The sequence below is a fragment of the Myotis lucifugus genome, unplaced genomic scaffold (assembly GCF_000147115.1).
Source record: "Myotis lucifugus unplaced genomic scaffold, Myoluc2.0 scaffold_393, whole genome shotgun sequence".
NCBI lineage: Eukaryota > Metazoa > Chordata > Mammalia > Chiroptera > Vespertilionidae > Myotis > Myotis lucifugus.
In genome coordinates, this window is record NW_005871441.1 from 668,987 (window position 1) to 686,804 (window position 17,818).

Consider the following 17,818-nt stretch of genomic DNA (forward strand, 5'->3'; position numbering starts at 1 on the left):
TGCAGGAAGACCATGGAGGATACTGATATAGCCACCCACTGGAGAGAGGATGGAGGCTGGGATGAGGGTGGGGAAGGTGGACGGAGAGAGAAATGGAAGGTTAGAGAGCGATTGGGGGTCGATTTAGAGGCTCTGGGGCAATTCAGGGAAAACTTGCAGGTTTCCAGCGTGGGCGCTTGAATGGTTGGTCCGTGAACAGAGGGAGGCAGGACTAAGAGGGCAGATCAGGAGTTCCACATGCAAGATGACCAGTATGCCATCATCCTTGGTCTGCTCCCATCCCTCCCCCACCCCCATTTCACAGATGGGGAAAGTGAGGCCTAAGGAAGTACAGTGGTCCCTCCAGGGGCCCCCATCATACCCTAGCCAGCAGGGAGTGAAACTATAGGAGCCCTGCCACCAGCCAGAGCACGCCCTCTGCGTGGGGTCACAGGCTCTGGCCTCAGAGAGCTATTTTTCAGCTGGAAGAGGGTGGGGTTTAAGGCCAGATGAGCTTGTCCTGGGCTGGTAGCCAGTTCACAGCCCCCAGAGAACAGAACAGCTCTGTTCCATGAGGGCTGCCTGTACCCTGACCCCGGCCAGCTGTCCTGTCTGGGTCTGATGTGGGCAACTTGAGGGTACAAGGGTGTGGGGTGCCTACCTCAAGATGCTGACAAGATGGAGGCTCCTGGATTTGGCATTAATTAGAGTCAGGTCCAGATTCTGAGGCTCCCCTTCTCCATCCCTTCCCTTGCCATGTGGCCTTGGGCAAGCCTCCGCCCCTCTTCGGGCTCCAGCCTTTTCAAATGTAAAATGGGGACATCCTAAGGTATGACTCTTGGGCACTTCAAAGTTGCAGTAAATGTTGGAAGAGGAAATGGATGGAAGAAAAAGTACTTTGAGAACTGTAAAGTGCCCACACTTCTATTTGGATCCAGTCCTACTTGTGCTCCATGCCACTGCCCAGGGGACATCTAAGGCTTTGCTCCTTCACAAGACGGCCACCCCTCTGGAGAAGAAAAAGGTCTGGTGTGGAGCTCAGGGATCCAGAGCTCTTACTATCCTGGCCCAGCAGGCTTGACCAACCCATTGAACAGATGGGGAAAACTGAGGGGCAGCCATCTGCTCAGAGTCACCAGGCTGGTGAGCCTGGATTCAAAGGTAGGGCTCTTTGAGTCCAAAGATGAAAACTATCCTTATCCATTCAATGTCCCCATTGGACGGGTAGGGTAAGCTGAGAGCCAGAGAGGGGAAGCAACAAGCCTGGGGTCACACAGGCAGTCGGAAACAGGGCAGACGAGGCACGTGAGGCCCTGAATCCCAGGCCATGCTCCTTCTACCACCCCTTGCCCAACCCCTAGAGCTTAAAACGGGGCTATCACAATGGGATATTCATAGTTACTGGCAGAGTCGGGGTTCCTTGTCAGCCCATATTCCTCCCACCAGAACAGTCTGCAAACTTTCTCAAAAATTCCACAGACACTCTACCCCCACATACTCTTTTTACAAACTTTTATTTATTGATTTGAGAGAGACATCAATCTGTGTTCCACTTATTTAAGCATTCATTGGTTGGTTCTTGTTTGTGCCCTGACCAGGGATTGAACCTTGGCATATTGGGACGGCGCTCTAACCAGCTGAGCTACCCGTCCAGGCTCAGAGCAGCCTCTCAGGGGCTGAGGCTTTACTGACGCAGAGCATTGTTGTCACTAGTGGGGAATATAGAGGGAGGTCCCCTGGGCCCCCACCATGGGCAGGTTAGGGCAAAAGTCAATAAACCAGGTGTCTTTGGACTTCAAGAGACAACTGGGGATCCAGAAAACTAATTAGGAAATCTATACGATTCCAAGAGTGAAAAGCTCTTTGGGAATTTACTGGTGGCCTCTGGAGAAATTTATTCCTTAATTTGTCGGTAATGGAAGCAGGGACTGGCTGGGCTGATACCTAATTATAATACTAGATACCATTTAATGAGCACTTACTATTTTCCAGGCACCTTTCTAAGGGCTTTCCGCATATTAACTCATTTAATGCCTACAGCGAGCCTCTGAGGTCTGATTATTCTCGTTTTCCAGTGAGGGAAGCAAGGCTCCGAGAGGTAGCAAAACTTGGCCACGATTCACAGCTTGTGAGTGGTTGAGCCTGGGCAGGAACCTGGTCCGTCCAACTCCAGAGCCGTGTGACTGACCACTGGACCACACCGCCATGTGTGCTACAGGAGACCGGATATGAGTGCTGCCCAAAGGACCACGCCCAGCCCAGCCAAGGCCCCTGGGGACAGGGCAGTGGCCAGGCACAGCAGGACTGCAGAAGGGACAAAGCCTATGGCCACTGCAGACCCAGCAACCGGCCTAGGCTTGTCCACGGGTGAGTTAGAAGCATCAGTTGTATCAAGTCTCAGCTCTGCCACTCGCTGGGTGTCACTGGGCAGGCCCCCCACATCTCTCTGAGTCTCCGTTTCCTCCTTATTAAAATGGGGTGAAGTTAGCATTGGCTTCTTAGGATTGTTGTGAAAAATTCAACAGCCCTATAAAGCTTTTAAAGGGCTTAGCAGTGAAATAAGTCAGAGAAAGGCAAGTATCACATGATCTCACTCATATGTGGAATCTAAGTAACAAAATAAACTGATGAACAGAGTGGATCCAGAGACATGGAAGCATGGAACAGAGTGCGGAATCTCAGAGGGAAGGCGGGGGAGGGTGGGAGGTAATCAACCAAAGACCTTGTATGCATATATGCATGGTCCATGGACACAGACAATAGGGTGGTGAAGGCCTGTGGCCGGGAGCAGGGCGGGCTGGAAGGGGCTAATGGAGGAAAAAGGGGGACATATGTAATACTTTCAACAATAAAGAATTATTTAAAAAATAAAATAAAATGAAGGGCTTAGCAGCATGCTAGGCACAGAGAAAATGCAGATAAATGTTAGCTATTAGTGTTATTACTATTCATTCTTTTTTGTTATTATTATTACATTTCATTTCTGGACCCCCTTTTCCCCAGGGCTGATGTGAGTAAACAGGTTGTTCTTTTTGGAGACAGCAGATGCACAAGATGGCTTTGGGGACCCCCTCCCTCCCAAGGATTCTTGGATCACCCATCCCCCTCCTCAGCCCCCCTCAGCCCTCGCAGTAGCTCTAGTCTCTCCTCCGAAGTCAGTTTCTATCCTTGCACCCCAGGTACCCTGGCTCCCTGCCTGTGGTCCCCACTTGCTGGATGCTGTTGCTATGGCAACAGCATTTAAGAGCCTTCGGCCCCCCTCTGAGGTGACAGGCCTAGATGGAGATTGGCTGATCAAATGTCTCCTGCAGTCTCAGGCCTGCCTGGATGGGAGACAGGAGAGAGGAACGTAAGAATGAGAGCTGGCTTGGGGTGGGGGGTTAACTCAGCCCTCAGCCCCCTGTGTGCAGACAGCAGCCCCCATTGCTCTGTGTCGCATTACAAACACCTGAGCAGTTGGTTACAAATGCAGATTCCAGCCACCGATGGCCCCAAGGGTCTGATTTTAATGATCAGGAGGGGGAACCCCCCCCCCCCCCCGCCACCAAGGAAGCTGCCTTAGATCAGCCCTGCTGCTGGCTCAGAGGCAGACAGGCCCCAAACCACACTTGAGTCTTGGAAGGTCCTGCAGTCACTTTGGGCGTTGAGGTTTGCGTGGCTCTCTCTGCTGTGACAACTCCTGAGAAACCCAGTTTGCCTTCCTGGGCCTGCTCCAGTCCTGCCTCCCTCTCCTTCCACAGCCTCATCTGGGGGAGGACATGTGCCGCACCCTCTTCCCACAGGCAGGAAAATTCCAGGCTAGGCTGGCAGAGGCCATGCTGGTATGCGTCCTGGGCAGAGACCGGGCCCACGCTCTCTCAGGGCAGTAACATTCAGGGAAGGGTTGGCTTACTCTGGGCGGGTGGGAGGCTTACTGTCTTCTACGCTAAGATCAGAGGTGTAAAGGCCTCTGCCATTGTCCCCCATCGCTCGGCACCACCTGCCAGCGGGGACATGGCTCCTACCCTTGTCCGGTCCCTTCCACCAGCAGAACCCGGGACTCTGGGCACCACAGGCTGTGCTTAAAGACAGGTGAAGCCTTGGGGTGGGGGGTGGGGTGTGTGTCTGAGGAGACATGGGGGGGAGGGGAGAAGAGAAGACAGAGGACATCAGGGAGTCGAGGGTTCTCTCTGGAGGGCAAGGACCGGGCTGTGGGGATCCTTGAATGTGAGGGCTGTGGCGGTTGGAGTTGCCGAGTGAGATGGAGAGCAGAGATGCAGCAGGCATCCCCCCTCCCCTTCTCCCTCCCCCTCTCCCCTACCTGGGACACTAACTGGTCTCCGGCAGGTCAACGGCCAAGGCCAATGGCACAATGAGTTGCGTGCAGTGATTTGCTTGACAGCACCCCCTTTATTCCTTTCCCAGGCTCACCCCCAGTGGTTCCCGGGGTGACTATCAAACACACATGCACCTGGATCCTTGTCTCGGGGTCTGTTCAGTGGGATCCTAAGACCAGGAGCCACTCCTGAATCTCTCACTCATGGTTCTGTATGAGGGCTGCGATGCCCCTTGTGTCCCCAGGGGAAGCTGGGTGCCCCTGACCTCCAGCTGGGCACGCGGCCTGCCTATGGCTGAGCCCTCTGGAAGGGTCTGTACTGGGGCGAGGGAGCCAATCCCACGCTCTGCTGCACCCTGCCCTGACCTCCCAGGGTCCGGACTTCTCAGTTTCCTGGTGCCGGTTCTTGGCCCCTCGTCACAGGCCACGCACACACCCAGTGCTCAGGAGCCACGGCCTGACGGGCTTGGTTCCTCAGCAACAGGCCCAGCCCGCACCCCTGGTGCCTGGTACAGGGGGTGAGGGGGCTCTGCTCCCAGCTAGAGGGAGGCAGGGGGGCTTGTCTGGGGCGAGTCCTCCAGAGACGTCCGTGAGTCTGTCCCCTCTGAGGAGGAGCTGCCCCCGGTGGGGTGGGGGACCTGCCTCTGCCTGGGGAGCCGCTGCCAGGAGAAGAGGGAGGTGAGAAACCGCTCAGGGGCAGGATCAAGGGGCTCGCGAGGGCCCTTGCCTTCACCAGCCTCTGTGGCCTGGCCGGCGTCCAGGGGCAGAGGGCCTGCCGGGAGATGTCTGTTCTGCCCCCCTCTCTCGGCCCGAGGAGGCCAGCGGGGTTTTGGTGACCGATCCAGGCCCAGGGAGTCCTGGAAGGGTGGGTCCCGCTGTCCCTTGGAAGTGACTTCTCCATTCACACCTTGGCCCTTGGCAGCGGTCCGTTGTAGTTCCAGCTGAGCCGCGTGGGCACTGGGGCCCAGTGAGCACGAACAGTGGGCCAGCGCCTTCGTCAGGAGGGTCTGGATCTCCCCGTGTCTCACCTGGGCCTCCTCCCACAGGTCCTGGCCCAGGTCCTCCCGGCTCAGCGAGGCCACCTGCAGCCCCATGGCCGTGAGCTTCTCAGCAGGGAACTCGGAGGACAGTCGTTGCAGGTAGCGGTGGAGGCGGCGCTGGCCCCCGGGGCTGGCCTTTGGATCCTTGCCCAGCCTGAGCTGGGTCATCAGGTCCTGACAGTCCATGTGGAACCAGGCCATCTGGGAGACAAGAGAGGGAGGTGGGGTTCAGGCTGGGAGTGGGGCCAGGGGGGCTCCGTGAGGACAGGATGGGCCCCTCCGAGCAGAGAGAGGACTCGGAGACCAAGCTTGGCTGGATTACATTAGTAACACGCCCCCAAATGTTAGCCCCCTCAGGTGGCCGTGATTTCCTTTGCTGATGGTGATGACAATGGTTCCCTCTCTTCCCCAGGGCACACACACCTGCCACCGGGAACAGTCCCCAGCACCCTGGGAACCTCAGGCACCCATGGGCCAGTGGGGACTTAGGCCTCCCTGGGACTCAGTTTCTCCTTCTGTGAAATGCAAGGTGTACTAGGTGATCATAAAAACCTTTCTGAGGCTGAATATTCAGGTTCTTGGGTTGCATTAGCCCCTTAGGAGTGGTACTCAGGGAGGAGTCTGGCTAACGTTATTGAGCGCAGCCTGTCTGCCAGGCTCTTTGTGTCTCCCGTTGATCGCACCCAACTGTACCAACAGCCCATTTGCCAGAGGAAGAAACTGAGGCCCAGAGACGTGTAATCCTTGGCCCAGGTCACACTGCACGTCAGGGAGGAGCTGGGATTTGAACTCAAGAGAGTATCATCCAAGCATCTCCTTGCGCAGGAGAAACTGGCCCAGGCAGCGAGACCATCAGCCAACCCAGGCCCAGCGGCCCCCTCGCTCCAGCCCCTCTGCCCCATTTTGGGGTTCTGCTGTCCCTGCTTCACCTGCAAAATGTCTGCAGGCTGCAAAGGGGCCAACACATTCCCAGCAGCTCGTGAAAAACATCATCTTTCTCTCCATTAATTTAGAAGCTGACAGCGAGCTGTTAGGCTGTGGGGATTGGAGAACCATTTTCTCCGAGGAAACCATCTTTCCGTGGATTAAGGGAACTTGTCTTTAGATAAATGGCTTCATATTCGCGGAAGCTCACGGAGCTCATGGCTGGGAAAGGGCTCCATAAATCTCCCTTAGCGGCGCAATCGTGTTATTATTATTTAGTGCCAAAGCTGCAGCACGCGGGCTCTCCGCCCAGGGCTGGGCCCGGCACTGAGCTGTCCTGTCTGTCTGTCTATCTAGGACCCCATCTTCTAGGCCGAGCTGGACAGAGATGGATAACACCTCAGAAATCATCTCGCCCCAACCCTTGTTGTACAGATTAAAATTCAGGGCCAGGGAGGAGAGGGGGCTTGCCCAGATCAAGCATCGAGAGATGGCCATGGTGGGACTTCAGGTCGGTGGACCTCATGTACGATTTCTAGTCCTGGGTCGGACTGCACGTTCCCACACACATCCACAGCCCTCCTCCTCCAGCCACCTGGCCAGCCCCCCCAGAGTTCACCAAGCCCCCTGCTGGTCTTGCTCTGGGCACGGTGGACCAACCCGGGTGCCACCTCCGGAGCTCACCTCACAGGTGGCAGACAAGAGAAGAGCAGGTGATGAAGTAACAGGATAATTTCAGATCACAAAGGGCCAGTGAAGCGATAAGTACAAGGTGATGAGAGAGAATGGGGGTTGGGGGCAGGTATGAGGAGGTCAGGAAGGGTCTCTCTGAGGAAAGGACAGTGAGCTGAGCACTGAAGAAAGATAAGAAGCCAGCCAGTCGAGGGGAAGAGCATTCCAGCTGAGGGAACAGCAAGTACGAAGCCTCAGAGCTGGAGCATGTTTGGTTTCTCCAGGGAGGGCCAATGGGGCTGAAACCGACGAGCAAGGGAGAAGGTGTGGGGTTATTCACATTCAATCTAATTCTCTCGGCAAGGAACCTGGCAAGGCTGGCACTAGAGCCAGATGATCGGGTTCGAACCTCAGCTCTGCCACTTCCTAGCTGTGTGACCCTGGGTGCTTTGACCTCTCTGTGCTCCCTTGTGCACAAAATGGGCATAATAATAGTACCGGCCTCATAGGGTTAGTGTGACCATACAACTATGTGCAAATGACTGAAACTGGGGCACATCATAAGAGCCACAGAAGCATTATTGTTACCATCGTCACTGTCATCGTCGTCGTCATCATCATTGACAAGGAGCTGAGGCCCAGAGCAGTGAGACTGTCTTTGAAGTCACACAGCCCATCTGTATATATAAAAGCCTAATCGACCGAATGACTGAACAATTGGTCTACTGGTCTCTATGACACACACTGACCACCAGGGGGCAGACGCTCAATGCAGGAGCTGGCCCCCTGGTGGTCAGTGCACTCCTATAGCGGGAGTGCTACTCAGCTGACCAACCCATCCAGGTGGCCCACCAGCCGGGGGGCAGCCACTCCCTCCCTCATTAGTCCTGCAGGTACAATCTCTGGAGAAGGGGCCAGGCACTGGCGGACGGCGCTGCCTTCACAATCCCGACAGTGCCGCTGGCCTCCTGGAAGTGGCCTTGGGTACTGCAGCTGCTTCCCCTCCCTAGACACTCCGCAAGGAAGAAAGGATATAAAAGCGGCCGCCAGGTGGCTCCTGGCAACTGGTGCGAAGGTCAGTGGGACAGATCCAGATCCTGGGCCGGCAGGGCATCCCACTGCCCGCCCAGAGGGCCAATTGTGTCCCGCCCCCCCCGCCCCCCCTCAGGACAGGCACCAGACGCAGGGCTCATGGCTGGCGAGCGCTGCTATGGCAGCCAAGCCTCTCCCAATCAGTACTGACTGGGCTTGAGCCTGCGGCAGACACAGTGGGGCTGGGATGAGTGGGAGCAGCAGGCGGCGTTGGACTGCCGGTTTCAGCCCAATCCTTGCAGGCCACACCGAGGGACCCCACCGAGGGACCCCACCTGTGCACAAATTTGTGCACCAGGCCTCTAGTACAAGCGTAAGCTGCCTCGCTCTCTAAAGTCTGTACAGCTGGGAGTAGGAGATTCCTTTGCTTTCACGGCCCACATCTGCCTCCCTTGCCTGCTGCCCCAGGGAGACAGAGAGTGGCCGTCATCCCAGAGCCCCTGGTGTGATTGACCGGAGTCCCTCCCACTGCTCTCAGAAACATCCTGTGTTCTCTGTCCCCGTGTGATGGGCAGGCCTGACAGCTGGGAGTCTGGGGTCAGGCTCTTCTCACTCTCTGTCCTCAGTGGTGAGGGGCAGCTGAGGTCACTGGGCCTGGGCCAGAGAGGTGGGTTCTTGTTCCAGCTGGGTCACAGCTCTCCCAGGCTAATCCCTGTTCCCCTAGGCCTCAGTTTCCCCATCAGAAAATGAGGAACTTGGGAGAGATTTAGAAGAGGTGAGGGCTCTAAAGTCAAATCCTGCTTGACCATCAGCCTTTTGGGGGACCTTGAGCCAGCTACTTTCCTCTTTGGGCCTCAGTTTTCTCATCTATAAAATGGAAACAATGTTGGCACCCCTCCCTCATAAAGATCTGGTGCGAATTCAGTCAGGCAAGTTTGTGAAGCACTTACAGGAGGCTCTGGCATGAGCACACAGTCAACATGTAGGCTATCCTCATAATAATCACCTAATCTTCATCACCATCATCCTGGCTTAGACGTGGCTCATTGGTTGTCATTCTCCACCTACCTCCCCACCTTTGGAGAACGTAGAGCATGTTATAGGGCATGGACACATCTATGTTCACATTCCAGCTCTTCTTTTCTCCATCTATGTGGCTTTGGGCAGGGATCTTTCCCTCTTTGGGCCTCAGTTTCCTCATCTGTAAAATGGGCTAATCAACCTTGCCACATTGGGTTGCCAAGAGATGATAGATGCAAAGTAATGGAGTTCCTCTTGCTCTCACCCCGATACTCTGTGCTTGTCCCCCACCCCCACCTGACCATGGTAGTCTTACCCTCTCCACCCTCCTGGCCAAACTCCAGGTTCCCAGCTAGGACTGAGGCCCCTGTTCTGAACATGCCACCCTCAGCCAATGGTCCCTCCCTCCTCCACTGGCGCCATCTGTGCAGGCAAGGCATGGGAGAGAGCACTATAATGGTGCCATGGGCTTGCTGTGTGATCTTGGCTAAGTGACAGCCCTTCTCTGATACTTTCTCCAAATCTGCAACAGAGGGGTGAGATAAGATCAAGGTCACCTACAGAGATCTATGTGTGGGGAGAAAGCCTGTGCTTTTGATTGGATTCTCAGAAATCCCTAGGCCCTTTCCCTAATCCCAATGTTTAAGAAGCAGGTGAGCCCTAGGTGGTTTGGCTCAATGGGTAGAGCGTCGGCCTGCGGACTGAAGGGTCCCAGGTTTGATTCCGGTCAAGGGCACATGCCCGGGTTGCAGGTTCAATCCCCAGTAGAGGGCGTGCAGGAGGCAGCCCATCCATGATTCATTGATGTTTCTATCTCTCTCTTCCTCTCCCTTCTTCTCTGAAATCAATTCAAAACAGGTATTTTTTTAAAAAGAAGAAGCAGGTGATATCTGAGGGTCACTGGGAGGTTGCCTGGGGTAGTGGGTTAAACTGGGTCAGGGACCAGCTGGACTTGGATTTAGGTGAGTGACTTGGCCTCTCAAGCTGTGCTTTCCAGCTGGAAAATGGAGGTGATGGATGATGGAACGAGCGTGCAGAGAGCCCTAGTGTGAGCCTGGGCTGCTCCCTGCCTCCCAGCTGGAGGGCGGGCCGTGCCGGTGGGCTGCAAGGCTCACCTTCTTGCAGAAGTGGTAGAGCTGGAGCAGCGTCTCCAGGTCCGTGCGCTGCCGCTCAGCAGCCATGTAGAAGTGGGTGAGCTTAGCCTGGAAGGTCCGCTGCGTGGAGGCGAAGGCAGCCAGCTCCGGGGGCTCTGTTCCTCCCGCCTCGCGGGCCCCTCCCGCTGAGGCTCCCAGCTGGGCTGCCTGCTTGGACAGCTCCAGGCCTTGCCGGTACTGGGCCTGTGTGGGGAGGGGGGCATCGCTCAGGTCCTGCCTCAGCTGAGGCCTCCCACTGCCCCGCTGCTGAGCGATGAGGTTTCCCGTGCCTCACTTTCCTCATCTATACAACGGGGTCCCAGGCCTTTGCCAAGGCGGCGTACTTCTAGCTGGGACCCTGCTTAGAGTTACCCTCTTCTGGAAAGCTTCCCGGCCCCAGAGTCTTCGGGTCCCCACAGTCTCCCCTTCCTGTCTGTTTCCCTGTTTGGCCCCACCTCCATCCCCCACTGTTCTGGGAGTTCCCCCGAGGGATTCTGAGATGAGTCGGCTTTGGACTTGGTGGTCCCTGAAGCTTCCGGAGGAGAGAGCATCTAAGCTGAACCCGTTATGACCCAAGCCCGTCTCCTCACCGCTTCCGGAAGTCTTCTCGCACTTGCCCACCTCCACACCTTGGCCCTGGCGCGCCGCCCCCTCCCGCCCTCTCTGCGTCTGCTCCAGTCCTGCCCCTCGGTTTTAGGGACTCACTGCAGCCTGCAGGAAGAAGTCCTCAAATTCCAGGTGGGCTTTCTGCACTGTCTCCAGGCTCCCGTCCTTGGGGGTCAGCGCTTGCAGGCGCCGGCTTCCTTCCTGCTCCATCCAGTTGCTGACCTGGGGAGGGGAGGGAGGTTTGGACACGAGGGGCTCAAGTCCTGGCACCAGAGCAAGTGCCTGGCTGGGGCAGGGCCTGGAGCAGAAGCCCCCCCCCCCCATGTTCCAGGCCGCCTCCCCTTTCACCTGGTGGATGGCAGCTTCCAGGCGGCCCATGCGGACGCGGAGCTTCGAGCCTCCCCAGGAGGTGATTAGATGTGGTGACCAGGACATGCAGCTGTTCGTCCACGAGGCTATAGAGGGCAGTGGCTTCAGCCAGATGGCTCCTGGGAGGCAGTGAGGGTGAGAGAAGGCCCAAGATGTGCCCCCACCCCAATACTCCTGCCCAGTATAGGCCTGCCTCACCCCCCATCTTCCAGCGAGTCTGTGGCCCAGACCTGGGTATTCTAGCTGCTGATTTGCTGTGTGACCCTGGGCAGGTCCCTACACCTCTCTGGGCCTCAGCTTTGGTCTACATGGGACTGGAAGGACCGTCAAACACAGCAGGACACCAAATGACACTCCCTTACCTAGGAGGGTATGACCCAAACTGAACAGATCTGGGTTCAAGTCCCAGCCCTGCTACCTTCTAGTCATGGGACCTAGTGCAAATTTCTCAACCTTTCTGTGCCTCTGTTTTTTCATCTCTCAAAAGTGGAGATGACAGACTCCACTTCACAGACTGCTTGCAAGGGTTAGATAATCTAACTCCTGGACTCTCAACCCTGGCTACATATTAGAACCTGCCCTGGGCGCTTAAAAAATCTCCATGCCCAGGCCCATCCCAGGCCAACAGAGTCAGGTCTGAATGCAGCCTGGACCCCAGTGCTCCCTAAACCTCCCCAGGAGCCAGGCCTGAGAACCAGCCCTCCTGCATTCAAAGCACTTCACACAGGGCTGGGCATCCAGTGTGTGCTGGCACTTGTTATTTCTGTTGCAGTGATAGTGAGTAGCTGTAACATCCCCTCACCAGTCTCCATTTTACAGATGGGAAAACTGAGGTCCAGAGAGAGGAACTGACTCTCGGGTATGGCAGTCTGAATTGGAACCCAGTCCATGGCTTTTTCTGAACATTATTTTTTAAAACGGTCAAAGCCAGGAATACATAAATGGGTTGTGGACGGGACCCAGGCGTGGTAACACTTGCGTAAAGGGAGGCTTTTCAAATCCCACCCACCCTCCTCTGCTCGTGGGTGGTGGTGGGGTGGGGGCGTGGGAGGGTGTCTTACTTCAGAAGGAAAAGGAAAACGGGGAGATGGGATGGAAGGAACAACTGCTTGTTTCGCTCTGGCCTCCCCATCTGACTGATACTCCTCACGGGTCCTGGCCCTTCCAGGTGAGGGCCCAGGCTGCGTGAACCTGATGGAAAATGCCAGCTTGCCTGGTGGAGGGAGGGGGAGAGGGGAGGGTGGGAGCTGCAGGGACCCAGCAGCCGAACAAACACGCACAGCGGCTCACACGGGACCACAGCGCCCCCTGGTGGACCGGCCAGTGGTCAACGGCCTGGAGGGGCTTCTGGTGACAATAGGGGCCTGGCGCTCAGCCAGGGAGATGGGCTATTCTGGGAATCACAGCCCCACCAGGCCACGTGAGGGGCAGGGTGAGGACTCCACACCTGGTACCAGGGCCCTGCTGCCCAGTGCGCATATCAGCATGACTTTGCCTGTGGCACAGCTCAGGGTGGTGTGTTCAAATTTCTGGGCCAAGTTGCCTGGGCTCAAGTCCTGGCCCCACCACATCCCAGCTCTGTGACCCTGGGCAAGTCGCTTAGCCTCTCTGAGCCTCAGGCCCCTCCACTGTAAAATGAGAATACTGCTAGGTTCACCACATGGGTGGGAATTAGACTAGTTACTATTTGTAAAGCCTTTAAAACAATATTGTGCTCATACTAAGTGCTATTTAGGTGCTGGTTAAATAAACAAATTGTCCTTGAGTTTATGAGACTTTGTGTTTTAACAGAGATAAAGAAATTTCCAATTACGGACTGATTTAATTACTGATTTGCCCCTATACCACCCCTAAATTTAAGAAAATTGGTACTTTCTAGGAATTGCTTTTGCTGTGGCTCTGAGACCTCACACACCGTGAGGTTCTCCTAGCCAGGCTCAGCTCAGTGTCTGGGTGAGAGAAAGTGCCTGGTCCATGAGTGTGACCGGAAACAGGCAGGGCTGTCCTCCAATGCCCACCCCCGTCTGAAGATGACTGGGGCTGAAGGAGGGCAGCAGAGAAGGGACAGGATATGGGCCCTGCACACATCCCTATCCTGGGCACATCCCTATCCTGGGCATCTGCAGGGCCCACCCTATGTGTCCCCAGCTCCAAACTCCCATCCAGGAATCAGGTGGGGTGGGAGAGGAAAAGATGGGCGTCCGTACCTAACATCTGGGTTGAAGTCCAGTCTGCTGGCCTCCTGCTGCAGCCTGGCCAGGGTGGCTCCGCCTTCCCGCTGGAGGCCCAGCAGAACTGGGTCCCTCAGCACAGCCTCCATCAGCTCCTTGGACTTGTTCAGACACCTGGAGGCCTCCTGCCAGTGTAGGGAGATGGCCTGAGACCCAGTCCCCACTCTCCCTCTACCACCTTCCAGGGCTCCCCACACCCTGACCATGCCCAACTCCCCCAGTTTGGCATACAAAGTCATACAGAAAGTCTATCCTTTATCTCTAAAACATCTCCTCAGGCCACTCTTCTCATTGCCATGGCAAGCTCACTGGTCCAAGTGCCATCATCTCTTGTTGGCACACCCATCCCAGCCTCCTCACTGGTCTTCCTGTTACACTCTGGCTCCCCCTGCAGTCTATTCTCTACATGGCAGCTGGAAGGATCTCGGTGCAAATTTAAACATCCTTCTGCTTAAATTCTCCAGTGGCTTCCCTGCCTGCTTAGAAGGACATCCCAATCCAACTCCTCTTTGATCCAGCCTCTATCCAGAAGATCTTCTAGTTCCCCCCCACCCCCCACCCCCAAATCATTCTGTTCCACACCGGCCTCCATGCTATTCCTGAACGGATCAAGCATAATCCCACCTCAGGGCCTTTGCACATGCATGCCCTCCACCTGGAACCCAATCCCCCTCCTATTCCCATGCAGGCTCCTTCTCATCCTTCAGGTCTGAATTTAAATACCATCTCCCTCCTTCCCCATTATTTTCAATCTTATTTTCATAGCAGTTGGCATAATTTGTAACTACATGTCCATTTCTTTGTTCACTTTTTAACAACTACCTCTACCGCTGTACCATGCACCCCATGAGGGCGGGACAAATCGGTTTGCCCAGGCTGGGTCTCTGGGTGCACATAGTGAGTACCCAGTAAATATAAGTCAAATGAATGAATGAAAAACAGGGATGAGCCCAGCCAGCATGGCTCAGTGATTGAGCATCGACCTATGAACCAGGAGGTCATGGTTCAATTCCTGGTCAGGGCACATGCCCGAGTTGTGGGCTCAATCCCCAGTAGGGGACATGCAGGAGGTAGCTGATTAATGATTCTCTCTCATCATTGATGTTTTTATCTTCCTCTCCCTCTCCCTTTCTCTCTGAAATCAATAAAAATATTTATTTATTTTTAAAGTAAAACAGGGATGATCATGCCCAGCTGGCTGTTCCCTTCATTGGGTCCTTGGTCTGAGGAATCTTAGGGGTGGTGAGAGTTTGCCACCCACTCCCCTGGCTCACCTGTGCCCCTCCAGGGGAGTCACCCTTCTCAAACTCCTTGATGGATGCCTGTAGCAGGGAGGAGGCCTGGCGGAGGTCAGCAAGGAAAGGGTCTGACTTCTGCAGGACAGAAGTGGGGGTGTCAGCCTGAGCCAGTAAGGAGGGTACCTCCCCCACCCAGGAAAACACAGCAGGGGCCTGAGGTGGTGGTTCTCAAACTACAGCTGCATCAGAACCACTGGAGAGCTCGTTAGTATCCATGCTGCCGGGCCCCCTCCTGTGTTTCTGACCTAGTTCCCCGGGGTGGGGCCTGAGAACATGAATTTGCAACAAGTTCCCAGGTGATGCTGACACTGCTGGTCCAGGGACCACACTTTGAGAACCACTGGTGCTGGGAATGAGAGAGGGAGAAGAAAGACAGGTCTGCACTGTCCCAGGCCAGTGGGGATACCTTGGGGGAGGGGAAGGCAGGGGGGATGGGAGGACAGGGGGAAGGGGGACATCCTCTGCTGGGTCCCACTTCAGCCCAGCTCCACCACTTACTCGCTGTGAGGCCTTGGGCAAGTTACTTAACCTCTCTGTGCTTCCGCTTCTTCCTCTGTAAAATGGGATCACAGTAATTCCTGCCTTATAGGCTGCTGTGAGGATCAAACAGTGTTAGTCTTCCTCTTTACCAGTTTTCTATCCTAGGACTATAGGTAAGATTTCATTTAAAGGGAAGGTTTTAAAACAAAAATGTAGTTTGAAAGTCACTCGATTAATTGGAGAAGGGAACTGGGGCCCAGGGGACACTAGGGAAGGAGATTTTTCAGTACCCTGTGCCCCACTTGAATTTTGAACGTGCTGCCTATTTTTAAACAGACGTGATTTTTAAAAGAAGAGGACCGCATTGTAAGCTGTTTGTATAGACCAGTGGCTCTCAGTGGGGAGTAATTTTGCCCCCTCGGCGACATTGGCAATGCCTGGAAACATTTTGGTTGTCATGGTCAAAGTGGGCAGAGGCCAGGGATGGTGCTAGTCATGCTACAATGCACAAGCCAGCTCTCAACAAAAAAATGATCCGGCCCCAAAGGTGGACGGCGCTGAGATCGAGCCGCCCTGGTCTAGAGAACGCCCCGGCGGACACTGCCGGGCGGGGTTCCAATGTGGCTTACGCCGGTAATCTTCTGCGTACTGCTGTGTGAGCCACCCGTCCGGGGTGTTAATTTGGGCCAGAGAAGTTGAGCTCACACGGGAAAGGAACCCCTTGCTGGCGGTTTCCTTATTTCCTCCCTCTTACAAGAGTGAACACGTCTGCCTTCCCCATCAGACCCTGAGCTCCCGGGTTGTGTGGGTCCACAGAGCAGACGTCTGTATTTCTTTTCAGTTGACACAGACAGCTCTTAGCATGTGCCAGACATTCTTCTAAACTCCTTACCCCCATTAACTCATTTACTGCTCACAACAACCCCCAACTCTGATTACCCGCCCCATTTTATAGATGAGGAAGTGGGCTCAGAGAAGGTATATAAGTTACCCAAGGTCACACAGCCGTACTGGGATTGGAACCCAGGCAGTCGGGCCCCAGAGCCTGAGCTCTCAATCACTCCACGCTGCACCTCCATTTTAAACTTTTGTTGAATGACTAGTTTTGAACCTGACAGTGTGGATGGATCCATGGGCAGGATAGTGAAGGGAGGAAGGGAAGGCGTGAGGGTACAGGACTAAAGGCTGTGACGGTAGACACCTGGAAGAATTGCACCCACTCGCTGTGGCAGTAGGGGAAGGAGCCTTCCAGGGCTGTGGGCATCTGGCTGGGGTCCACGTGGTGGCTGAGGGCCTTTAAGGAGGTCAGCACCTCCACCTGCAGACAAAAGAAGTGAGTCAGGAGGACCGGGGGCTCAGTGTGGGGACAGATATTTGAGAAGGTCCTGTCCAGATCCCAGCCCCAGCACCATTCCACCTCGCACAGGTGAGTCTGCCCCTGGCTGTAAGAGTTGCTTTCTGGGCAATGGATTTTCTCTGGGAATTCTGAAAAATCAAAATTCAGAACCAGACCCCAGGTGAGGAATAGCAAATAAACAGCATTTGCCATACCCTTCTGCTGCCTTGTGCCCAAGGCAGACATCATTAATCAATCACAGCACTTGCTCCCTCTGAGCTCGGCTCTTGCCCAGCCCAGCTCTCCAGGCAACCACACAAATTGACTGAAGCTGGCCCTAATTTTTTTGTAATCCTGTACCATCCTCTGGTGACCCACCAAGGTGCCGTCTTTTTCTTGAGGCTGTTGCGAAAGGTCACCAAATCCTAGCAGCAACCCCTAAGACATGGAGAAGGGACTAGGTGACTGTTTCTCCCAGGCAGTGCAGTTGGAGGTTTATGCTGGGAACAGCTCCAGACACCTAAGCTTGGGGCTGGGCAGGTGTGTGGTTTGGGGGCCCACTAGTTATTGCTGGTCCTCCAAGTGTGGTCCGCAGACCAGCAGCACCAGCACCACCTGGGAGCATGTTGCAGATGCAGAGTCCCAGGCCCCAAACAGAACGACTTCATTGGAAATTGCACTTGGATAAAATCCACCAGTGACCCGTAAGCACATTAGCTTGGAGAGCATTTCTCTAGCTCACAATGTGCCCGTCACAAACCAGGAGGAAGGGGCCCTTTAACACCATCTCCTGAAGCAGGGCAGAGCACTGTGACTGTGGTACCCGGCACTAGAGAAAGGGAGCTGCCGCGCTCTTTCCTGCAGAGTCCAAATCAACTCTGCCCCTGAGGCTGAGATACTCAGAGAAACTAGGGAGAGAAATACAGGAAAACTGGGAGGAAAGGGCATCTCTGCCTCCAGCTTGCTGTGTGGCCTTGGGCCTCAGTTTCCCCAGGTGCAAAGAAAGTGGGGAGGGTTTGTCTAGATCAGTGGTTCTCAACCTTCCTAATGCCGCAACCTTTTAATACAGTTCCTCATGTTGTGGTGACCCCCAATTTCATTGTTATAAATTGAACATAATTAAAGCATAGTGATTAATCACAAAAACAATATGTAATTATATATGTGTTTTCAGATGGTCTTAGGCAGCCCCTGTGAAAGGGTCGTTAGACCCCCCAAAGGGTCGTGACCCACAGGTTGAGACCGCTGGTCTAGATTAAGCTTCTCAGAAGGTATCCTGCCATGTGCAGCTCTCAATCACGTGGTGGTGCCCACGGGCATTGCTAGGATTGCTAGGGCAGGGCCCAGGAGTGTAGCTCGTGGGCCTTGTATTTTATTTGACCT

General features: G+C 55.0%; 1 protein-coding gene across 1 annotated transcript in view; it reads right to left on the minus strand.

Moving 5' to 3' along the window:
- Nucleotides 1–4,320: 4,320 nt before the first annotated feature.
- Nucleotides 4,321–17,818, minus strand: part of KIAA1755 (KIAA1755 ortholog) — a 23,160-nt gene continuing 9,662 nt past the window's right edge. Inside the window, 7 exon segments of the mRNA XM_023743472.1 lie at nucleotides 4,321–5,535; nucleotides 10,098–10,319; nucleotides 10,821–10,943; nucleotides 11,070–11,111; nucleotides 11,113–11,209; nucleotides 13,298–13,446; nucleotides 14,596–14,694. Of these exon segments, the coding sequence (XP_023599240.1) occupies nucleotides 4,834–5,535; nucleotides 10,098–10,319; nucleotides 10,821–10,943; nucleotides 11,070–11,111; nucleotides 11,113–11,209; nucleotides 13,298–13,446; nucleotides 14,596–14,694 (1,434 nt within the window). The 3' untranslated portion in view covers nucleotides 4,321–4,833.